At 44.9% G+C, this 25,684-nt stretch overlaps 1 protein-coding gene across 1 annotated transcript in view; it reads right to left on the bottom strand.

Moving 5' to 3' along the window:
• XPO7 (exportin 7) overlaps positions 1–25,684 on the bottom strand; it is a 70,278-nt gene that overhangs the window by 11,387 nt on the left and 33,207 nt on the right. Inside the window, exons 4-23 of the mRNA XM_083184809.1 lie at positions 24,658–24,824; positions 22,207–22,272; positions 20,738–20,842; positions 20,347–20,512; positions 20,167–20,240; positions 19,968–20,087; positions 19,628–19,774; positions 15,262–15,434; positions 14,860–15,053; positions 12,527–12,632; positions 11,165–11,300; positions 10,914–10,987; positions 10,747–10,827; positions 9,226–9,289; positions 6,190–6,298; positions 6,000–6,106; positions 2,706–2,794; positions 1,160–1,267; positions 833–915; positions 512–726 (exon numbers count right to left, since the gene is read on the bottom strand). Coding sequence (XP_083040935.1) covers positions 512–726; positions 833–915; positions 1,160–1,267; positions 2,706–2,794; positions 6,000–6,106; positions 6,190–6,298; positions 9,226–9,289; positions 10,747–10,827; positions 10,914–10,987; positions 11,165–11,300; positions 12,527–12,632; positions 14,860–15,053; positions 15,262–15,434; positions 19,628–19,774; positions 19,968–20,087; positions 20,167–20,240; positions 20,347–20,512; positions 20,738–20,842; positions 22,207–22,272; positions 24,658–24,824 — 2,384 coding nt within the window. The remainder of the gene's footprint in view (positions 1–511; positions 727–832; positions 916–1,159; positions 1,268–2,705; positions 2,795–5,999; positions 6,107–6,189; positions 6,299–9,225; positions 9,290–10,746; positions 10,828–10,913; positions 10,988–11,164; positions 11,301–12,526; positions 12,633–14,859; positions 15,054–15,261; positions 15,435–19,627; positions 19,775–19,967; positions 20,088–20,166; positions 20,241–20,346; positions 20,513–20,737; positions 20,843–22,206; positions 22,273–24,657; positions 24,825–25,684) is intronic.

The raw sequence follows: 25,684 nt of genomic DNA, 5'->3' as shown, positions 1-25,684 counted from the left end.
AGTACACAAATTTCTGTCACAGCACAGAATTCACGAACACTAAGATATAATCCCATACACTAATGCTAGGTACACACCAGAACGATCATGATCGTGAGACTACCATACAATGGTTGCACGATCTGCATCCGATCTATACGCAGTTGAAGGGGTCATTTTCAAATCCTGACTGCAGCGGGCAAGATCCGCAAAATGACCAAACGACCAGCAAGGACGCGCATCCGATGGGATCAAAAACATGCCCAATTTACACACAATCGGTCAAGACTGTATCAAAATTGGGGGAATTGAGGCCAAATCATTTTGGTGTGTACCCAGCATGAGATTATATGGACCCAGCAGCCAGACTACAGAGCATCACTGAGCTGTAAAGCAGAAGAATGAGATTGGGACAATCCATTACACTATATTCCCTCTCTCGGAAACACTGGTTTTCTGACACTGGGGTGATAATACAGTCCAAGCTATAAACACACACACACACACACACACATTTGCAGAGTGTAGTTACCAGTAGATCACTGTGTGGCACAGACAGCAGTAATTTGACAAAGGTCTGAAGAGCGTTATCCAGAGCTTCATCTCCGTACAGGCGGAAGACCCCAAAATTGACGTAACTGCCACTGAGAGCAGCTTTTAGCACCGAGAAACATATGGAGATACCCTTCAGCTTTAGAACATAGAGCTGCTCCTTAGGAAGCTCCCCCAGGGTTAGGATCCTGTTACCTGATGGAGAAAAGAGAGAGACTCACATGCTTACACACATACATGTACTCCGATAACATGTCTTCCTAATAGGAAGGGATCTAGGGGACATGAGGGGGCTGTGTACCATAGGTGGTGATCATTTTACTGGTCTCTCGGAACAGAAGAATGCCATTCGGAGATGAGACATCAAACTGTAACCTCTGTGACCTGCAGGGGGACACAGAACCACAGTTAGTGCAGGCAGACCTGTTAGAGGAAGGTGTGTTCCAGGAATGAGAGTGAACGACAGGAGATACTAATATAAAGGAAACGAGATCACAGCTATAGCGGCCCGGAGAGGAATATCATGGAGAGTTGTCCCAGACACAACAAGAAGTACATTGGACAGTGAACAGAAAAGTGATAGTGAATCCTGAGCACAATGAGAAAAGGCAGAAAGAAATAAACAAACCTGTTGTGTACCAGCTCTGCCATCAGCTTGAGGATCGGTGTAGTACAGGCTGGGTCATGGAACCAAAGTTCTAGAGCTCTCTGCAGGATAGGCATGTACGCTGGGTATCTGAGGAAGGCTAAGGAATAACAGAGCAGGCCCGCTACCATGTCTGCCCAGTATCCTATCAAATGCACACAACTTTATTTGGCCATAAGACGGTCATCACCCCATGGACCAAATGGAACAGGTAGAGATTTCAGAAAGCTAAGCTGGGTACACAGTGACCAATATATTGGCATTAAACTGAATGTCCGATATATAATGGGCGCGCCGAGAGTAGGGGGGGGGGGGGGGGGTGTACCTAGCAATACTACTGCGAGCGACCTCATTCCCATACACAACGCGTAGGCACTGCAGCACAGCAAGCGGCCGATAACTTTGCAGCAATATCGGCTCATCGTGCTGGGTGTACACTTACTGTAGAGGCCACCGGTGACCGACATCACAACTGAGCGGACACATGTAAATGTCCAACTTGCTGATCACGCTACTGGTGAGGATACACATTCAGCCATATTACCAAGGGACCGGGATTTGTGCGCTATACTTTGCCTACAGCCGCGATGATTGACTAAGGAGCCGCATTCATTTGGGGTGACAGCAGACACTCTGCACCAGACATTTCAAATCATTGGTGAAAACTAACTTTTTAATGAAGAGGTTGAGCATAGCGCCTATTATAACATTTCTTGGATCAACCATTGGTCCCCACATATGGACATTCTAGGATGGCTGATCCGTTGGGCCTAGCGGGTACACAGATGTAAGGGCAGCATGGAGAGCATAGTACAGTACTGAGGTCAGGAATTCAATCTGCAGGGATTGTATGTACCTTCCATGACTGCAAGCATTTCCCCCAAGTGTTCCACTTTCCTCTAACATTCCAAAACAACACACCAGTAAAGCTGGGTACAAACTGTCTGATCTGCAAGAACGATATGCATGGAAACATATTGTTAGCGATATCATTGTCCAGTGTATACCCAACTATATCGTTCAGTGTTTACTTGCGCATCGGTCCTTTTACGGCATCAACGATATTGTTAATGATATCAGCGGTGCGGCATATCATAGTGCGTATGGACCTTAAGTTAATTGGATTCTGACAGGAAAATGAACCAACCTGTTTTTGCCTTAAAAAAACATTACAAGCTAAGCCGAAATCTGAGCACTTTCAAACACCTGCTCCCTTACCTGATATATCACGGCTCTTATGTAGGAAGTCAGAATTGGACACTAATACAAAGTTGCAGTATTCTAGTGATATTTTACTTACTGATTTCCCCCAACAAGGCTACTTCCCTGTATATGCAGAAGCACGGTGCACACACTGATGTATGCGGACTGCTGTACACACAATGCAGAACGAAGTTGGAGTAGTTTCAGGCTCAATAATGGAATCCCAGGCTGGCCCCATGAGGGAGAAGATATGGATGGTGGGACATGCAGTCACTATCTGTGTGACCCTGTCCCAAGAAATACAGCACTTACACTATCAGGATACATCCAATCAAACAGCATCATGAAACTACTCTTCGCATTGAACGCAAAGGCGATTCCTCTCAGGTCTCTTACCAGCCCGACCAGACTCCTCTAGAGAAAGAAGTATGTGTTACATGCCAGCTTTACATCCTCTTATAGCAGCCAAACAAACACCATTTTATCAAATAAAAAAAGTTTTTAGTGTAGCACCCCTCAAGTGGGATCGATTATTGCATTAGTTCAAATGGTAACCATACCATCTCCTTGCAGAATGTTCATGTCCATCAAAAGAAGGTAAAAAAGCGCCGGCTCACAATGTTCATTCAAAATGTAGTGAATCAGGACCATGAAATGAGAAAAGATTCAAAAAAGTGGTCTCAGTCTTTGAAATGTTACATATATTCTAGCTGGAATTGGGGAATATACGAGATCCTCCTATAAACCCGGGTGTCTTCTTTAATAAATTTAAGGAACACCTCGTGCAGTCAGTAGAAGTATGCGCTCACATGTATGCTTACATATGCATAACGGGGGATACACTTATCAAGGTATCTTTAGGGTGTCACACTCATTCTTGCAGGTTGTTCGTGTCCATCAAAAAGGGGTTAACAAGTTGGGCTCCCAATGTTCAATCGAGAACGTGGTCAATCAGTGTCACTGATTGGATCAGGATTCTGTGCACCTGTGTAGTCAGCTTGGGAAGGTGCTGCAGTTTGGAGAATGGTATGCACACAGCATACCCTAGAGTCCATGGGAAGCCTGCAAAGAATCATTTTAGTTTGCCAGATGCTGGAGCCCTCCTATCAGAGGACCTGACAGACCCTCTACTGTACCTGCAGTGACACTGATTGACCACGTTCTCGATTGAACATTGGGAGCCCAACTTGTTAACCCCTTTTTGATGGACACGAACAACCTGCAAGAATGAGTGTGACACCCTAAAGATACCTTGATAAGTGTATCCCCCGTTATGCATATGTAAGCATACATGTGAGCGCATACTTCTACTGACTGCACGAGGTGTTCCTTAAATTTATTAAAGAAGACACCCGGGTTTATAGGAGGATCTCGTATATTCCCCAATTCCAGCTAGAATATATGTAACATTTCAAAGACTGAGACCACTTTTTTGAATCTTTTTTCATTTCATGGTCCTGATTCACTACATTTTGAATGAACATTGTGAGCCGGTGCTTTTCTGTGAACTGGAGACGGACTGCTCTGTAGCTATCATTTATACCACAGGAAGTGTCTCTGTTCTGTATATCAGTATATAGGATGCAGTCCCCAGTGTATATATCTCATTTATACCATAGGACGTGTCTCTGGTCTGTATATCAGTATATAGGACACAGTCCCCGGTGCACATATCCAATTTATACCATAGGACGTGTCTCTGGTCTGTATATCAGTATATAGGACGCAGTCCCCAGTGTATATATCTCATTTACATCCTGCTAACTAACCACCACTCCCTACCTTGCACCTCTTGTAATCTGTCTGTCTCCCCTTCCTACTAGATTGTAAACTCCTCTGAGCAGGGCCCTCTTCCCTCCTGTTGTCAAAGCCCACTTCTCTTCACATTTCACTCACAGCTCTCCTATACTCACTCAGTGACCATCTTCGTCTGCATACCCATCTCCATCATTGGCCTCAAGCCTCTAGTTGTATGTTGATTGAGTCCTCACTACTTAAGCTGTAATGTATATTGATCTGTGGCGCTATTTATTTGTACTGTATTTTTGTTATTTATTCAATGTTATGCCAAGCTTTGTCTCCCTGTATTGTTCCTTTGTACGGCGCTGCAAAACACTTGTGGCGCCTTATAAATAAAATTATAATAATAATATAATAATATATACCACAGGACGTGTCTATGGTCTGTATAGAAGTATATAGGACGCAGCCGCAGTGTATATATCTCATTTATACCACAGGACGTGTCTCTGGTCTGTATATCAGTATATAGGACGCAGCCCCAGTGTATATATCTCATTTATACCACAGGACGTGTCTCTGGTCTGTATCTCAGTATATAGGACGCAGTCCCAGTGTATATATCTCATTTATACCATAGGACGTGTCTCTGGTCTGTATATCAGTATATAGAACGCAGCCCGCAGTGTATATATCTCATTTATACCATAGGACGTGTCTCTGGTCTGTATATCAGTATATAGAACGCAGCCCGCAGTGTATATATCTCATTTATACCATAGGACGTGTCTCTGGTCTGTATATCAGTATATAGGACGCAGTCCCAGTGTATATATCTCATTTATACCACAGGACGTGTCTCTGGTCTGTATATCACTATATAGGATGCAGCCCCAGTGTATATATCTCATTTATACCACAGGACGTGTCTCTGGTCTGTATCTCAGTATATAGGACGCAGTCCCAGTGTATATATCTCATTTATACCACAGGACGTGTCTCTGGTCTGTATCTCAGTATATAGGACGCAGTCCCAGTGTATATATCTCATTTATACCATAGGACGTGTCTCTGGTCTGTATATCAGTATATAGAACGCAGCCCGCAGTGTATATATCTCATTTATACCATAGGACGTGTCTCTGGTCTGTATATCAGTATATAGAACGCAGCCCGCAGTGTATATATCTCATTTATACCATAGGACGTGTCTCTGGTCTGTATATCAGTATATAGAACGCAGCCCGCAGTGTATATATCTCATTTATACCATAGGACGTGTCTCTGGTCTGTATATCAGTATATAGGACGCAGTCCCAGTGTATATATCTCATTTATAGCACAGGAAGTGTCTCTGTTCTGTATATCAGTATATAGGACGCAGTCCCAGTGTATATATCTCATTTATACCACAGGAAGTGTCTCTGTTCTGTATATTAGTATATTGGACGCAGTCCCCGGTGTATATATCTCATTTATACCATAGGATGTGTCTCTGGTCTGTATATCAGCATATAGGAGGCAGCCCCCAGTGTAGATATCTCATTTATACCACAGGACGTGTCTCGGGTCTGTACCACAGTATATAGGATGCAGCCCCCAGTGTAGATATCTCATTTATACCACAGGACGTGTCTCGGGTCTGTACCACAGTATATAGGATGTTTGTGTATAGTAAATAAGGTTAAATACAAAGAACAAAGCCAGACTTTGTCCTGAACAGGGTAACTAGCTATGCCCATTGTGTGTCAGTGACAGGTGTATTACATGTATGTCTTCTTCCTGACAATTTGTCCCCATTTCCACAGCTGCAGAGCTTGTTATAGAAGGGATGACAACACTACTTGTGTCTGCTGTTCATTAGGTAATATTTTATTACCTTGGCTTCCTGCTCATTGAAGCTGTTGGTGTTGAACATTTGGGCCATTGATTCGAAGGCAGCAGTGAGAGGCATCATGAATTGAGAGAACTGTTCCTCGTCCTCTCCTAAAAGACACAAACAGATGGTGAATACAGCATCACAGGCAGACCCCACCCACAATGCAGAGTGCTTAATCCCATAGCAATACCTAAATCCACCATGAGGAGGCGCCCCAGCGCAGTGTAGAAGGTGGTTCGGCAGCGCATGTCTGACAAGTTGGACTGGCTGTTGATCCCCAGGAAAGAGAAGTGCTCGCTCTGTAACACAGGACACGGTCACGCTGCGGTCACGCTGCAGGACTGCATCACATACATGGCTACTGATCAATCAACCATTGAAGACAAAGGAGCACTGATATACAGTATGAGCGGATCTAGAATTTCTGGGCTCATCTCATCATGCACAACCTGCTGCAGGCCTTAGGAGGGTAATGTGTCATAGATAATACCAATGCTCAGGTCAACCCAGGATTGACTCTATGTAGCTCTATAAACCGAGAGATTTGTTACTGTAGACCAGGGTTGGCCAAACTGGTCCTTGGGATCTAACAGCAGCTCATGTTTTCTAACCCACCGGTGGATCTGTAGAATGTGCTGGTTAGGAATGAATGCAGCATGTTTGTAAATGTTAGGGTTAGTAATGACTTCACCTGTGCACAAGCTACTGTATGTGGTCTGGAAAACGTGAACAGTAGGTAGATTTGAGGACCGTTTTGGCCACCCCTACTGTAGACCAAACCTCAGAGAAGAGATCAGCACACTACACGACGGTCAGCAGAGTCCGTCTCTTCAGGTGTCACATTTACTTCTGCAAGGACATTTTAAAAACTGAAACGCATGAGGTGGGGCACATTTTTTCACTTTCGGAAATGACCTTTGTCACCCCTTGATGTTTTCAATTATTTCCTCAGGAACCAAGGTAAAACCGGTTTCACGTATTGTCATGTCTAGAGCGAAGGTGGAAAAGCTATTAACTCCTTAATGACCAACCTGCTACTTACAATTGGAAATTTTACTTCTGGCTTTAACACTCTGTAGGGTCAATCCAATGAAATGAGTTCATTCAGAGCGTGAGTAAGTGGCTACATGCTGCACTTACGGTACCACCAGTCTCCAGTGTGAGATCAGGCTGAGTGGAAATCCAACTAATCTAGTTCTGTGATAGCTGTGGGATTATAGCGTGCACTAACAGCATTGTGCCGGATTAAGTCGGAGGATGCAAGCCCCGTACACACGGGGGAGATATATTGCTCAGCAATACATTGCTGAGCAATATATTGCCCAGTGTCTCCTTTTCATCAGTGACCACAGATGGTCGCTAATGAAAAGGAACTTTCTGCCGGGGGAGCCGCAGAGGTAATCAGCTGGTCGCAGGAGCGATTAGAATGGGGCTGAAAACCGGAGCGCGCACCCAGTGATTTATCGCCGGGTCACACTTTCATCACTGGCAATATGGTCGCCAGCGACCATATTTCCAGCGATTTCAGCCCCTATCGCCCCCGTGTGTACACAGCTTTAGGTGCAGTAACAACGATCTCCGACTAAGTGCCGAACACGATGCTGTCAACAGACACTCAGTCCCGGCGCTATTCAACATCACACTGAATTGAATTCCCTCATGATAATGTAGCTCACATATTTGATGCATTACACTTTAAAAATAGCACTGTGGTACTTGTGAGTTATCCGGGCTGCCGATTTTTTCATCGCGCCCGAAATCGTGGGCATCGCGTCGGTCGTGGCCGTTATAAGGAGCCGCGACGCGATGACCACGATTTCCCATAGACAGTAATGTTAAAAGACACGATGGACCCGATTTAAGACGCGATGGACCCGATTTCCCATAGACAGCAATGTTAAAATAAAATGACCATGTGAAATTAGCCAATATGGCCATTTCACATTGGATATGTTTTAAAAAAAAAATGTTTCATGGCCCCCCACCACCGTTAACGCCACCCTGCTATTGACCCCAACCCGAAGCGCGGCGAGCGCAGCGAGCCCGCGAGGGGCGGCGGTACGCGTCCTCCGACCTTTTCATGCCCTACTATCCACTAGGGCGTGGAGTGAGAATAGAATAGTGTGGCGAGCGCAGCGAGCCACCGAGCCCGAAGCGTGGCGAGCCCCGCAAGGGGACACGGACACCTTCACAGGTATCCGCGTGCCCTTGCGGGCTTCACAGGTGTCCGCGTCCCCTCGCCACGCTTCGGGCACGGTGGCTCGCTGCGCTCGCCACACTATTCTATTCTCACTCCACGCCCTAGTGGATAGTAGGGCATGAAAAGGTCGGAGGACGCGTACCGCCGCCCCTCGCGGGCTCGCTGGGCTCGCCACGCTTCGGGTTGGCGTCAATAGCGGGGTGGCGTTAACGGAGGTGGGGGGCCATGAAACATTTTTTTTAAAAACATATTGGCCAATTTCACATGGTCATTTTATTTTAACATTGCTGTCTATGGGAAATCGGGTCCATCGCGTCTTTTAACATTACTGTCTATGGGAAATCGGGTCCATCGTGTCTTTTAACATTACTGTCTATGGGAAATCGTGGGCATCGCGTCGCGGCCCCTTATAACGGCCACGACCGACGCGATGCCCCCGATTTGGGGCTAAATCGCGGGCATCGCGTCGGTCGGGTGTCCTTAAGTTAACCAAACTTAAGGACAAAATCGGCAGCCCGGATAACTCACAAGTACCAGCACTGTTTCTATAATTCAGGAAAAAATAATTAAAGTACTGTGATCAAGAGAAAATAACTGAACATTGTGGTCGTTTCCACTCTTATTTGATAACAATAAACTAAATAAACACAGTTGAGGCCCCCATACACTACGGCGAGGGATTGCATGCAATATCCCGCCAACTACCTGACAGCTGAATTGCATAGGAGACATCATTTTGCCTATGATGTATCCTATGCGATGCTGTTGACTGCCACAGGATCCGTCAAATCCTTAAGGCGGCCATAGTGATCTCCAGATCTGATGCGCACAGGACTGCATATCGTAAACACATAAGACATGGTGCTTTTCACACGATGTGTGGGCCTATAGGTTGAAATAGTGTGAAAAAGGGCCATACTGTATAAGTGTATGGACACCATTAGCAAGAGATCACTAGGTAACTGGTATTTCATAGTAAGAAGCTCAGTTCCTGGAAATAAACGCGTTCCTGTAGTTTTCCCTTACCGTGTGGTTGTTCAGCATGAACTGGACCGCGCTGAGTTTCACCAGCTTCCTGACACTGCTGTATGTGCGAGGGGTTAAGGAGAAACACAGAAGACATCGCTGACCACATTATAGACAAACCCGTCAGATCTTTGGCCTTTATATAAAGCACAGGTCTTCAACCTGTGGCCCTCCACCTGTTGTGGAACTACATTTCCCAGCATGCCCTGACAGTTTTGGCATGCTCTTATAGGGAAAAAATGTGGCAATGCATGTTGGAACATGTAGTTTCATAACATCTGGAGGGCCATAGGTTGAAGACCCATGATATAAAGTATCAGCCTTATGGATTACTGCCAACTGTGACCTGCTTATGAGTCTATAAGCAGGTCACAGTTGGCAGTAATCCATAAGGCTGATACTGAGCCCGAAGCGCGGCGAGCCCCGCGAGGGGACGTGTATTAATTTACATGTATTCCGCGTCCGCTCACCACGCTTCGGGCTCTGTGGCTCGCTGCGATCTAAAATGAACTCCACACCGACGTGGATAGTGGGGGTATGAAAAAGTTGGAGGACGCGTACCGACTCCCCTCGCGGGCTCGCTGCATTCGCCACGCTTCGGGTTGGCGTTGATAGTGTGGGTGCTTTTAACATTGTAAGCACCCATTAGGCTGCTTATACAATTAATAATCTTATAGGGGGAGCATTTAACATTGAAAACACCCATTAGGGTACTTATACAATTTAAAATCGTATACCTTTGTATATGGCATACAATACGATGGTATACGATTTAAAATTGTATAACATCGGCTGCCATCACGTAACATGGCATCGCATCCCATCGTAAGGCTTATGGTATGCGATGCGATGGGTGCCGTGCTAGGAAACAAGTACCTATGTTTCATATTCCCCCTAACACCCTGATGCAGCCACACGTGGAGCACTTCTTCTGTTCTGTCCAGCCCACAAGGCAGCACAATTGCTCTCCTTACAGGGGAGTGGAGTCAGTCTCTACCAATCATTTTATAGAAGGACTCTACACTCTTTAGACCAGGCATGTCCAAACTATGGCCCTCCAGCTGTTGTGAAACTACAAGTCCCATCATGCCTTGCCACAATTTACGTGTAGAAACAAGCTGGGAAACTACAAACATTCCTCTGGAAGCCCTAATGACAGAACCGGGAGCGCAGAACAAGGTGGAGGGCATACGGTTATTAACAAAGGAAATTATAATGCCAAGAACGATAAAATAAAAAGAGTATAAGGGACTGTCTGATGCCCCCAATTTATTCAGAGAATAAAACCCCATTTTCTCTTCTATCCATCTGAGGAACACAGGAAAAGTCCCAAAAGTTCTCCCTGAGGAAGGTTACGCTCAGAGTTGTGCTGTGCCAAACCTTTACATTAAACAATGTCACATGTTTACACACATCCCCACTTTCCACTTTTAGAAACTTCAGTAAATGTACCCCATAATCTACTACCATCTATTGCAGTCTACACCCCTATATCACTGTGCCCCAAAGTGTTTAGGATATCCTATGGACAAGTCATTCAGCAGCTGCAGAGTCTTGGACGTGATGGGCTCACAGCGACCCCAGTACTTGAGATTCGTAATTCTGTAGGGAACAGAAAAGAACTGGTCAGTGCTGCTACTGAGAACACTGCATGGAGGGGAGCGCCGATGGTCTCACTCCAGTCTTACATTTTACCAATGAAGATACTCAGCACCATCGTTTCATCATTCAGACCCAGCACCTCGGAAAGGCGGCGGTAAAGCTGTAGCAAGAGACAAGCAGAGACAATGGACATGGCGTGTGAGAGGTCCCCTATCTTCCAATATAATTTCCTTTACGTAATACCCAGCACTCCCCCAACACAGCATAGTAACCACACTCCAGAGTCCCTTCATTGCAGTTATATACTGACACTGTAGCCCGTCCCCACCACACCTACCTTGGATGACTTCTGTACTTGATCCCCAATGTATATTTTCCTGAATTGCTCAAAGAAGCTCAGCATAGAGAGTTCCAGCTTCTCATTGCCAGCCTGTGCCAGCCGGGAGTCTGTGAGGTTCATCAGCTGCAGCACCCTACCAGGCACAAAGCCGTCAGGTTAACATTCACGTAATGCACTCTGGACGCTGACTTTGTGTTTCAGAATACAGTATCCTCCATCCAGTGGTGCAAACAAACATGAGCAATCTTATGCCCTACTGCGGCCACCAGGATTGTTGCAGGACCCAATAATGACTTACACAGTGTGCGAGGTGACTCTCACATACATAATTCACCCGCATAAAATCCAGTGAATCATGCCTCAATGTTCTGTAATTTGTTTTATACTTTTTTGATCCCTTCCATAATTTACCCCCCTATGGGTCCCTGTGGCTGGTATGAGCTATTGCCCTGGGAAAGTGATCATACTTGATTCGGTTCTTTCAACTTGAGTCCTCCCAAACTGTTCTATAATCCAATTTTTACGTACATTGGTGGATACTACGGTTCAGATATCCCTTATCATGATATCCAAAAACAGAAATACTCCAAAAACCGTAAGTTTTCCGAATATCCATTTTTTTGGGTGTTTTTCATACTCACCTGGTCCCCTGGCATCCATCTTCAGAGGCATTCCCGGTTCCCATGATGCATTGCTAGGGTGCACCGGTGACATCATGATGTCACCAGCGTACCCGCACAATGCATCACTGGGACCGGGGATGCCTCAAAAGATGGATGCAATGGTCCCAGGGGACACGTGAGGACCAGTACAGTGATATTCTGAAATCTGGAATAATTCCCTATCCGAAATGCCCCAGCTGCAGCCCATAGAAACCGGATTGGGCTGCATTAGAAGGCAGGGAGTGGCATCTTACAGGAAGCCAGCTCTCTGCTTATCACATACTGACCTGGCAGTCCCAGAGGGAGGGAACACTTCTGATGTAGTGTCTGTGACTGGCAGGTAGGACTTCCAATAGGAAGGAAGTCACTGCCAACATAGTGAAGCCATTGCAGTCTCATGGACTGCATCTGGCTTCACTGATACAAAGCTGGGTGGCGAATTTTACCTGGGGGGGACTGCAGTCCATAGGTAAAATCCATCATTGCTTATGTATTGCTTACTTGGTACAGTATTTATGTCTACTCTACTCATACTCAGTAAAACCTTTCATTGTAGCCAATGTGAAAACCCCATATTGAATCTGCTAATTATAGATGCTTTTAGACTAAGGAACCCTACGGACTACCCCCTTTAATTAAAACAATACTACTGGTACCTTTTAAATTGTACACATTGTAGCTACCAGGTCATACGTACCGACACACCAGTTCCCCGTCCATGGCATCCTGCTCATCAGTGCTGGCAAATGAGACCCGTCCGCCGATCACTGCGCCAATAATGTAAACCAGCCAAGTGAGTCGCCCTAAACAAAAAAAAAGTGAAATTTTGTACAGACTGGAACATAAGAATATACTGACACTATGCTAACAATAGTCACAGGAGAGACTGTAGATAGAAGGATAAAACTGAGCCCACAACTATTTTATAGAACCCATTTTTCCATCTTCTCCTAGTCCGATGTCACGAACTAGGAGAAGATGGAATAATGGATTCCTGCCAAATCAGTGACCTATCTGACCATCGTCCACTTTATACATGGGGACGGCAGACCGGCTCAGTGGGCGCATATAGAACCACAAAAGCCCCAAAATGTCTGATACATGAACACTGCAGGTTAATGTTTTGTACGGTGTTAAATTGGCTTTGTAACCTGCCACTCAAGTCCACTTAGACCTATATTCAATGCGGGTGGCGAGCTATAAGGCGAGCAGTGCCGATAGCTTGTCGTCAGAGTATTCCACAGCCTCCCCTTCACTCTCCGTTTCCACCTTGCCTATTCCCTGAAGCGAGGTAGAAATAGCGAGTGTGACCTTAAGAACAGCGGACTCGCTGCATCTGCGGCGAACCTCGCCGTTTGCAAAACATTGAATACGGCGAGGATGGCTTTTCCTTGCACAAAAAAAAGATATCCTCGCCGACAGCATTGAATATGCCTATTAAGCTCTGCACATATTGCCATAATGGATGTGTTCTAAAAAAGTCGAACAGTTACATGTCGACATTGACAGAATTTCCAGTCAGCACATTGACACAGCGACTTTGCATTCATTTTGAATGTAACTCTAACTACAGCCTCAAGCTAGGTACACATATATACAATCGTCGGGCCGTTCTTCCAATCTGGGGGAAAACGGACGTTCGATTGTATAGGTGTGTACGCTGTCCCAATTGCTGCTGTGCGATCGATAAACGGCCAAAAACGCTCTTGGCCGTCCACGGTCGGTCGGTCGAAGGTTCTTTGCTGCTTAATATTTCATCCGACAGGACGGCTCCATATCGGAACAAAAGTGAAGTGTGTACGCATGTTCGATCGATATGCTTGACAGTTTGACAAAGCACGGTGGTATGCTGCATTATGAGAGACCCTGTAACCCTTTGCCTGCTGTTTTAACTAATGTGTGTTTAATGCCTCACTGCCCAACACTTTAGAGGCATCACTTTAAGACATTAATCAATGTTGAAGTTTTAATAGAGTGTGCTGGAAGCTCTTTGCAGGGCACCATAACACACTATTAAAACTTCAACATTGATTAATGTCTTAAAGTGATGCCTCTAAAGTGTTGGGCAGTGAGGCATTAAACACACATTAGTTAAAACAGCAGGCAAAGGGTTACAGGGTCTCTCATATACTTCTTCTTGCGATTGTTTGGACGGGAGTACATCGGACGTCGCAAGTAAAATTGTACATATGTGTACGCGCAGAACGGTCGTATGTTTTGGACGGTCGAACGTGTATTCGGTCGAACGAACGGTCGCAAGAAAAATGAAATTGTACATATGTGTACCCAGCTTAACTCGAACATTGGCTTGTTAAATGTTGCCATTTAGTTAATATTAACATTCATGTCGACATTCTGAATGTCGACTTATTGACTGCACCCCCACCCCCCTCATAACCAGGGAGAAGTCCAATGCAAGTGGAATATCTGTAACAGCCCTTATGATTTGCTGTAACATTACTGGCCCAGGCTATGCATCCACATATACATTACTGCCAAGTCTCCCCGGTTGCCAGTCACCGTGTACTCTCTGTTTGCAGCAGGGAAATCACTTTCTATCGCCACAACTTACTGCTAGGAAGGGAGAGCACATGGTGGGCTTGCTCAATAAGGTGTAGATAATCAAATTATTTCATGTATATTCAACTCAATAATATGTAGGCTGCCCATACATATAACGTCTAAAGTTGGCCATACACTAGTGCGATATGACCCCTTTCACCCAATTCCGATGGATCGGGCCGAGGAATCGGGTAAAAAGTGACCAAATCACATGTGTCTGGCATACGATCCGCGGTCCCGTGCGCATTGGATCGGAGATCAGACCTGCTGAAGGTCCGAACTCTGACAGGCTCGCAGCAGCAGGGAATGGGATTGCATACTATACATCCAAAGCAAATGGACCACATACGATATATTGTATGTGATTCTCCCGGGTGGTTAACTGGGTATCACATGTGACTTCTCCACTCGAAAAGAGGACATGATAAGAATGAAAAAAATAAAAATGTAATGCATATGGCTCCTCACCTTCCTGAACAGTCAGCTCCATGCTGGGAGCGGACCCACTCTGCAGAAGCTCCTGATAGGTCTGCGCTGATTGGTCAAATAGCTGCACTAGGAGAGCACAGGTCTTGTCATACTCGCATCGCCCAATGGTGGACAGTTGATCCAGCTGTTGCTGCACCAGACCTGCATCTTCTAGGGGGTCTTCCAGGCCGTCCCTGCGGAAATGCAATCAGTTAGATGCTGGTACGGTGTTCAACCACCAAAGATAAACGTTATAGCAGCTCCACTAACTTGTGACTTATGTGCGGAATGAATCCCAAATGGAGCGACTAGAATCTAGGTACAGTGCTTTATGTAACCCCAATGCTAGTATGCATGCTCTATGGATAAATGCAATGCTGTTAAATGGAACAGTCCTCGAACCTGAGGATAATGTGCACAGACTCCAGGCGAGATGTAACGTAGGCTTTGGTCACCTCCGGTGTGTAGGTTTCCAGAAGATGAGGTTCCGTAGCCTTCACGTAGGGCACAGACGCCGCAAGACGCTGCCACAGGCTTAGGAGGTAGTGCACGGAATTGGGGGCAAATTCCCAGTGCTGGAAAATAAAACACAGCAGGAAGGAGTATTACTGATGTATAATACATATTATATATATCTGAGCTATAATGATCACATTACAGTTAGAAAGCTTTTCAGTGCCCGTTATATATGCCTTTATAATAAATATGTATTCTTCATAACTATATGGCGGTCCTTCTGCCAGGACAGGGAACCACAAGACACTGTACCCATCAGGATAATGCAGCAGTCAGGTATAGAGGTGCTGCAATAGTTGACCGATATTAATAACGGACATCGGAACCTGACAGGATCAGCTTCCTCCTCCCAGAGTGTAGGACAAGGGGAAGGCTTGTCATATCAGCATCTGGCATATCACCATTACTCCCAGCAACGGCCTTAGATGTCCATCTATTATTGTTGTTCACTTCCACCATAAACATTCTACCATGGATAACAAAGCATATGCGGGACTTTTAACGGATTGACTCCCTCAGAGAGATTGCAGATTGGTTTTACTTGTTCATATCTTCAGACTCACCAGGATGAGGATCAGTGAGCCCCTTGACCGTTTTCAGACTGCAAATGCCATGTCGCACCCGGGATTAGGACATGGTTCCCATCCCCAGAGCGACACGGCATGTGCGATCTGAAAGCTCCGACACCGACCCAGCTTATTGCCTCCTCCATACTGTGAACGGGACATAAGTCGCTAGACCCAGGCACCCGTTCACACTGCACTTGACAGGATTCAGAGCCGTGTTCAACCCTGGTCATTATCAGGGTTGAACTCCCGTGTTGCTCGACCCGAGGTGGCCTTTCAGACCACACCTCGACCCGTGTTGGGACTGCAAGGACACGGCAATAACCCGGGTCTAGTGTGCAGTCTGAAAGCGGTATTAGGGATTCCAGCACTTATCTAGATTGTAGGCCATCTACAGTAGCTAAAACAAGTGGTTCAGCAACTACAGGCCGTATGGGGCCTGGGTACAGGATTCAGCGTGTTCATCTTTCTTCTACAATACAAAAATCCAAGCCCCTTGTACAGCAGTCAGATTGTAGTTGCTTTTATAAACCCACAAGGGACACGTCTTAGAAAGAAGTCAACTTGGTATCAGATTTCCTACACTTCATATGGCCGGCCTAGGAAAAATAACAGATGGTTTACTCAGTAGAGGCCAGATCTATGCAGCGGAATGGGCATTATACAGTAGCAGCACTTTCCCAAATAGACCATGTTTTTTCCCAAAAAGATGGTTTTGCAAAACGAGGAAATAGGGGGTAACGAGGCGCCATGCCCGAAACATGGCGAGCGAAGCGAGATTATCTCAACAAATAGTTACAGTAGTTAAGGCTGAATAAATGCGTCCATCGAGTCTAACCTTGGTTAGCGTGTATGATCTATTATAGCTTCATCCCTTATTATACGTAGTGTATATATAAAGACAGATTATGATTATTGCTTGTACCCCTGGATGTCTTTACCCAATATATGTTTGTCCAACCTTATTTTAAACGTTAAATAGTGAATAGACCAGTGCTCTAGCTCTAATGATGTATCCCAGATAAGTTGCGGGAAGTGTTTCTCTAAAGGCCTTTTTTGAGTAAGGATGTGTATATGTGTTGCCACTGATTGGATGGACACACTGTTGTGGTGAATTAAAACGATTTATTTGATGCAAATTCAAATGGATGTATTAAACAGCATACATGCATAAGGGACTGGTGGGGTAATGGGGAATGTTGGGAGAATGGGGGATGGTGGAGAGAAGTCTGTGAGTCCAACCTTGCCGGACGGGTGCTAGGCACAGGTGAGTTTGGGAGCAAAACCCCAATACACCTCCAGCGGTGACTATGGTCTGTTTGCACAAGTGGGTGGAAAGGGCTGAGATAAGCCGCCGACACCACCTGTCCCAGAATAGAGTTCCACAATTTAACTGCCCCGACCGTAAAAAAAAAATTCCTTCTAAGGGAAGAAAATCTTCTTTCCTCTAATCTAAACTCATGCCCAAATGTCCTAGAGTCCTTCCTAAAAGAAAAAATGGCACCTTATATTGGTCCCTGATATATTTGTAAATGTTTAGCAAGTCCCCCCTTAAACATCTCTTCTCTAGTGTAAACAGTCCCAATTTGTTCAATCTGTCCTCGTAGCTTAAATTCTCCATTCCCTTTATTAGCTTTGTTGCTCTTCTTTAAGCTTTTTCAGTTCTATTACCGTATATACTCGAGTATAAGTCGACCTGAATATAAGCCGAGGCACCTAATTTTACAACAAAAAACTGGGAAAACGCATTGACTCAAGTGGGACTCTCACTCGAGTATAAGCCGAGGGGGGCTTTTTCAGCATAAAAAATGGTCTGAAAAAGTAGGCTTATACTCGAGTATATATGGTATGTCCTTTTTATACTGCGGGGCCCAGAATTGTACTCCATATTCTGGATGCAGTTTAACCAATGCTTTGTACAGTGGCATAATTACATTTGAGTCCCTAGTTTCCAATTGGAAAGTGCAACAGAATATGCTGCGCTATATAAGAAACTGTAAATAAATAAATAAATAAATAAATAATACATGCTAGTATCCTGTTGGCCTTATTTGTTGATATGACATTGAGCACTACACCCCAGATTGTTATCAATTTGGACTCCTAGATCCCTTTCCAGTCCTGAATTACCCAGTACCTCCCCGCTTAGGTTCTAACTAGCACATTGGTTAGGTCTCCCAAGATGCAGAACAGTGCACGTATCCTCATTGAACCTCATTTTCCACTTTTTTGCCCACTCATCTAATTTATTAAGATTGTTCTAAAGCCCGGAGACATCCTTGATTGTTCTAATTACTCTGTTCAGTTGTGTGTCATCAGCAAAGATGGGTACATTGCTGAGTATACCCACCCCAATATCTTTAATAAATGTATTGAATAATAGTGGCCCTAGCACCGACCCCTGTGGCACTCCCCTTAGTACTGGTGTCATACTTGAAACTGCACCATTAACAACCACTCTCTGTTCTCGATTCTATTCCTACCCATCTACAAATTTTTACCCCTAGTCCCAAATTCTCCATTTTATTGATCAACCTTTTATGTGGCACCGTATCAAAAGCCTTAGCAAAATCCAAGAAGACCACGACTACAGCATTTCCATTATCTAGGTTGCTGCTGACATCCTCATAAAAGTCTAATACATTTGTTTGGCACGATTAAACTATGGAGCTCTAAATATTTTTGGATACCATCCCTTAAAAATCCCTCAAATAATTTCCCCACTATTGATGTTACGCTCACAGGTCTATAAATTAGCTGCTTCATCATTTTTTGAATATTGGTACTACCTCTGCTATTCTCCAGTCTTTCGGCACCTTACCAGTTCTCAAAAATGTAATACAAAGGGTTTGCTAATTCCTCCCTCAATTCCATTAGTACTCTAGGATGAATCCCATCCGGACCTGGGGATTAGTTTGCTTTTGATTATGCTGAGCCTCAATTTTATCTCATCTGTCGAGAAAACAATATTAAGATCTAGCTGGCTCATTCCATTTGTGGTGCCTGTATGATCCACCGTCCGCTCTTCCCTAGTAAACACTGATGAGAAAAACGTATTTAACAGTTCTGCTATTCCCTTGGTAAAGCTATTACCGCTGATATTGGTTAATGGGCCAGATTGGTTCTGCTCCCCGTGGCTATGCGCTCTTCATTTTCCCTTTTAGCTACTTTGATTACCCATTTACAATCTGTGCTGTATAGACGACCCCTGTTTGGAAAGTCCGGCCAGTGCCCTAGGAACCTGAACCCCTCTTTCCTTCACCACCCCCTTAGCCATGCATTATTAAGCTCCTTAATTTCCCTCTGTCTCCCTAGACTAGCGCGCGGCTCAGGTAATATTTCTGAGAAAATTACCCTGGATGTTCTTGACTTTAACTTACGTCCTAGATCCCTGAAATCACTTTTTAGGATACCACACCGGCCACTAACTTGGTGCGCCATATGTGGCTTTTGGCGCGATCTATCGTCATTCACGTGCCTTGAGTGGCGGTGGCGCAGCAATACTATATTGCAACATTGGAACGCCATACAAACACGAGCAGCCGCGACACAGCAACGATAAGCATGGCTATAGCTTTTGGGCACAGACAAGGATCTAAAGAGTCAGTAATTACTATACAGTCCATGCACATAGGTTAATCCTCTGCTCCCGGCCGCATCTCCACCCCTATCATGCCCTTGTGTACCTGAAGACTGGTGACGGTAAAGTTAGCAATGAGTCTGATGACCTCGGGGTAGTTCTCCACCTTGACTAGCTCCCCTAGCTGATAATTACTCTTCAGTCGGGCCAGGAGGCGGCAAAATTCATGGTAATTATTGGGGTCAGACAGGCTCTGTAGGGAAATGTACAACAGTGAGATAATTAGTGGTTTGCATCAGACCCCTGGCAGCGAATGGTCACAGACTTGAGAACATTCCTGTACATGAGAGCAGTCTATTGTGTAGAGATACTACATACTCTGATGGAGATAATGAGGTGCAATAACTGCCTGGTATCCCAAGACTCACAATCCTTCACACACTTACTTGGGGATTTTCTAAAATTCTCTTCACTCCGTCCACCAAGTGAGAGAGGAACTTGGCTCTTTCTGCATTATTAAATAGGGAACGCCGCACAGATGCAATCTGTACCAGACACGAGAGGACCTGTGGGACAAATAAGATCTGCATTAGAGGACCTTATTAAGGGAGAAACATATTGAGACAAACATTAACAAGGACTCACCAGTGGGGAGAAGTTGGGAGGTATGGAATGATACAAGTCAAAAAAGAGCTGTAGTGTGGAGGAATCCAGGAACGCTGCAAATATAAAAGATCACATAAAAACGACGGCCCCTTAGTTTCCCTATATAAATCACTTCTTCCACCTCCCTTCTCATCAGTGACCCAGCTCCCTAGTCCTCACCTGAGCGCCAGCTTGTGGGGATCTGCACCGTGCAGAGGTCATCAGACGACTCATCGGTTGAGGTGCCGATAAAGTCGAAGTTCAGACAGTTGTGGGTGAGTTTGAGAAGCTGCATTAGCAGATCATGCTGAGACCCATCAGACAGGAGTAAAGACTTTCCTGATGCCTTGAAGTAAAAAAAATAAATGTCAGCAAATGTTGCACTGAAAGCAGACGTCCGTTACTGGGCGTCATATTTACAGCTGCAGAAGTGTCCTCCATCCTGATAATAAATACATTTATATAGCTAGATGTATGGCAAAACTGGTTTAAAGTCAGACACAAATACATAAAACACCCTGACTGGTAACATGAAGTAAAATAAATGCAGGTGTATAAAAGCCTATTGTACCTGTTTGAGGAGGTTGCAGGACAGTGTGAAAATATCAAACAAGGAAGAGTCTCGGAAGGACGAGGCGATTTTACGATGCTTGGTCAGAGGGTGTGTGGCATCAGCCTGCAAAACAAAATGGTCTCCAGTTGATCATGTGACTTATTTTACATTGTTCAGCACACCATAAACATGAACCCGATACACAGGTTCTCAAACTGCCGGAAAGCGTCAAGGGGTGCCCTTTTAATACAAATTAATGGAAAGCCACTGATTGGCTGAGTGCATCGGGTCGGGCGGGATGTCTACATGTGCAATTTGGACCGATTTCACGGCCCGATTCATACGAATTGGGTGAAATTGTGCCCAAATCGCATAGTGTATGGGGGCCTTTTATGTATTCTGCCCAGCTGTGGTTCTTTAGAATATTTCCATTAAGAACAATGATATCACAAAGTTTACAACCTGACCGCAATGACTCCCGTTGCCCCCTGGCTAGATATCCTCAATTAGCTCAGTTTGTGCCATGCCACTTTCTCTGAAAATATCTGTCTCAATGTGCTACTTTGGATAAAGGTTTGGGCATGAAAAAACACTAATCCTAAGTATTTAACAAACTAAAAGTAAATAAAAATACAATATTCAGAAAAAAAAAATCAACAAATCATTTCATGTAGTTTGTGTGTAGGCTCATCCGCTAATCTGGGATAAAAGGCTAAGGCTCTGATACGAGTGAACCACGCCATATCTTGCGTCATGCATAGGTGTGATTAATCTGTGATTTATGCCAATTATTTTGCAACAAAATGACGAAGTTGAAGGCACAAAGACACTATAAGCTAAACTAAGCTATGGGATTACCTAGCCATGGTGGAGCGCTGTTATGGTGTAAAAATGATAGGTGTATGAGGACACATCTATTGGTGACCTGGAAAATGTGGACTGTTAGGGGTCCTTGAGGACTGAGTTTGGCACCCGCTGCTATATATATTTTACATTACAGTTTCCATAACCTTTAAAAGACTCTGCATTTGTACAAAGGCTTATTTTACAACAAAAAAAATTTAACCAGCGGAGCGACAGGCGTATGATGTGTGTGATGCAGATGAGGCAGATAAATGCACAGCGTACTTGTCGTTAGCCCCCTGGAACCCAGAACACACTACAACAGCTCTGCAGCTTGTCCATTTGCCACGTATCAAAGTGTGCTGTGTGATCTCACGGCTAACGAACACAAAAGGACTGAAAGCAATCCCAGCACACACTGCAGTGCACGGCGTCGGGTCACACATGCACCGGAGACTTGCGCTGACATGGGGAATAATGATCCAGCGGACTGCTCTGTTATCATGTGCAGCATACATGAATTACGTGTGAACAGTAATGAACATGAATAAATAGGTCTATTACTGTCACTCTGCCATCAGGGATCCTCAGTGATAATGCCCTTTACCCCATGTCTGGCAAAGATCCAAGAAGGTGTCACTTACCTGGTTGATTTCATTGGTCAACTGTGACAAAATACTGACTCCAATGACGCAATAGTCCACGCTGTCCTGCGGAGTGTACATAAGTTGGTTATCACACTGCTAGCAACACGGAATAAAACACAACACAAGCTGCCATGTCCCATTATATTAATTCTCTTTTACTCAAGGTGTAAAACCCTGTGGAGAAATCCGAACCCACTGGGGCTGAGGCAGATGGGATTATTTGTTTACACCTGATAAGAAAAGACGGAAGATGTCTAACGCTGTATGCTATGTACTCTTATGGAGGTAGGCCACAGTGCCCTCCAACACACTGCTGTACATACAATAATAATAATAATAATAATAATAATAACACAATTACTGCTTCATCTTAAAATAATGGAGCAGATGTATTAAGCCTGGTAAAGTGGAAGGTGACAACACACCAGCCAATGAACTCCTGACATTTTTGAAACACAGCTGATTGGCTGGTGCTTTTTTACCTCCCACCTTATCATCTCTTTACCAGGCTTATTACATCTGGCCAATTATTTGTGGTGGCTAAAACCATTACATTTGTGCATGCCAACATTGCCTCTTATATATTATATATTGAGGGTGTCCAATTAGATTCTACCCGTTTTTAGGCGATATGGCGATTTATGAAGGTTATTAACATGGTATCCATAGTTAAACTGTTTTTATCAGGCAAAAAAAAGAATCTGGGATAAACCCCCGGGGAAGCACAGTCTGCCACCTGGGGCCCATTTACCTGCAATCTTCCCAATTGTTAAACAGTGTCTGGCTGGACCCATATGATAAACCCTTAAATAATGCCAGTCCACTGCCCTTCATCCAGAACTTTATACAGAATATGTATCCCAGCTACCGAATGCAACCTGCTCATGTCCACTATAATGGCTGTAGCTGTAGACACTGGCTCACACCCAGCAAGGGAATAGAAGTGGGAGGATGGTGAAAATAAAGCTCAGATTGGTTTTCCAAAGCATCCCTGCTCACAACATCATGTGCCATATGACTATGACTCCTTGCAGAATTATACATCAAATAGCAGCTTAAAGAAATAAACCAAGTAGAAATGTAAATCCTTTCATGGGATTGTAGCTTTAAGCATAGTTTTATACAAAACAAACACTGCCACCAACATAATATATCAGAAGCTTTAAACGACATTTACTTTTGTAAATTCCTTACTGCTTGAGAAACATCAGATGAAACATTAAAGTTTATATTTGCCTTGCGTAAGGTACACAGCTGAAATTAATCAGGATCAGAGGTTGTTCTGGGTCCATGCAGGCTGCAATTTATGGCTAATTCATTTTAGAAGTACAAATTCAAATTGGGAAATTGGGAACCATGTTTAGCTGCTAGTATTGCCAGTTTGTGCTCAGCCATACACATTTAGCTGGCTAAGAAAACGCTATCCGCCACTTGTAAGCACCAATTGTTTGCGAGAACAAATACAATTGTAGCAGCAACCTGTTCATTGAAGTTTAGACATAAATGGGGAAATGTAAATAGGATGAGAGATTCAGAAAGTGGGAGATTTGGTAAGAAATCTCCAGGTTTTTTAAAGCGGCAATCATTTACACTGCAAAACCAGTATATATATAGGGCAGCCCTATATATACCCTGACCAGAGGCCAGTCTAGCTATGGTGTTATGTGTGGAGGGATAATCTGCCATCTAGGTTCATAGATGGCAAGTTAATGATTACATCCCACTTGCAGCCCTGACATGGTAGCGGTGATTACAGCTGATTAATATATGTATTGTGGTATCTTCGAACCACAATAACAGTCGGCAGTGGTGTCCAAAGACTTGGCGGGCCACGGTCTCACCCAACAGAGCCACTTACTTGTGTTTCCACATTGATTGTGGATATTGGAACGCATACTACAGGCCTGCACTCTGAGAATCACTGTATACATGTGTGGGCTTGTTCCTGGGGTACAGCGACTCCCTTTTACCGTCATTAATCACCTGTTGACTCCTAAACTGGCACCTGGAACTGCTTTTTCCACCCGGCTCCTACATGGACACTGCTTACATCAGGATTAGTGTGGTCATTATTCTGCCGCAAATCCTGCTTAATGTCGGCTCATTCCCCACTGACAGCTTCCTACGTACCCAAGCTGAGGTTAGTGAGCAAAGTGCTTGCAATCACTAGGGTTCAACTTCTGGCCAGCTGTAGAATGGATAAGTGTCCACTTTGCCAATGGCGGCGGCGGCATCCTGAAAACCTTCAGAAGACTGCGCTGGACATCTTATGTAACGGGCTAGCTCTACAGAGCGGTGACTTTCCACAACCAGCCAGGAGACAGATTCGTGCCCATGCTAGTTCCTCACACTAATGAGTGGAGTCTACTGAATCAATGCAAGATGATGTGGACAGAAAACCGATGAACCACGATTTAGTTATCAGCACTTTGCCTATTGACCACTAACCTGCAGGAATCGCGTGACATCCACAATGACGCTACGGAACACGTAGTCCTCCTTCTGGCAGTCAAACCAGCCCAGCTTGGTGATGCGGGCATACAGCTGTATCAGTGCCTGGGTAACGAATGCAGCAAGCTTGGGGCGGGTGGCCAGGTAAGTCAGCACATAGTTCCCTGCAATGGAAGGGACCATATTAGTATTCTGCACCCACCACACAGCTGAGCGATGGGAAACGGTTACCTTGTAAACACAGTGCCTTGTATTCAGCCCCAACACATTTATTACGTTTTGTTGTTGTAGATCCTGAATTTGCAATAGATTGAAGTGGGAGGTTTTTGGTACTGACCCACAAAGTACTCAGGGGCAGATTTATTAAGCTCGGTGAAGTGATAAAGTGTCTGGTCTTTATCACCGTCCAATCAGCTCCTACCTGTCATTTTTCAAACCAAGCCTGTAACTTCACAGTTAGGATCTGATTGGCTGGTGATAAAGTACCAGCCACATTATCACTTCACCGAGTTTAATAAATCTGCCCCTCAGCGCTGTGCCAAATCAAAATACTCATTGCTAAACTATTCCTTCAGTGTCAATCACGAGAATTTTCCGGGCTCTGACTCAGTGCCCAGTCTGGCAAGCCTGGAAAATTCTTGGGATTGCCATTGTTTAGAGCCGGGCAGCGCTGCTGAGTTCAATCACTGAACTCAGGCAGCTTCAGCGCTGCATGGCTCCCACCCCTCTGCCACGCCTCCTCCTCTTCCCCCCTCCCCTCCAGCTTTTCTATTGAAGTCCCCAGCGCCGGCTTATGACAAGCCGGCTGCTGGGGACAGGGACGGGGTGCATGGGCACTGGTCTGGGCAGTGGCTGACTGACAGTTCAGCGTCACTGCCCGAACCCAGGGAGGCAGTGGTGTTTTTTTTTTTTAAGGGAGCGCTCCCCATAAAAAACTCACCCAGTGGGGAGCGCTCCCCCCCCCCCACCCCCAAAAAAAAAACCCACTGAAGGGGTTAAATGTAAAGAATAAGTGTATCAGCAG

Source organism: Crinia signifera, chromosome 4 (assembly GCF_055691185.1).
Source record: "Crinia signifera chromosome 4, ASM5569118v1, whole genome shotgun sequence".
NCBI classification, from domain to species: domain Eukaryota; kingdom Metazoa; phylum Chordata; class Amphibia; order Anura; family Myobatrachidae; genus Crinia; species Crinia signifera.
This window is presented reverse-complemented; position numbering and strand designations above follow the sequence as displayed.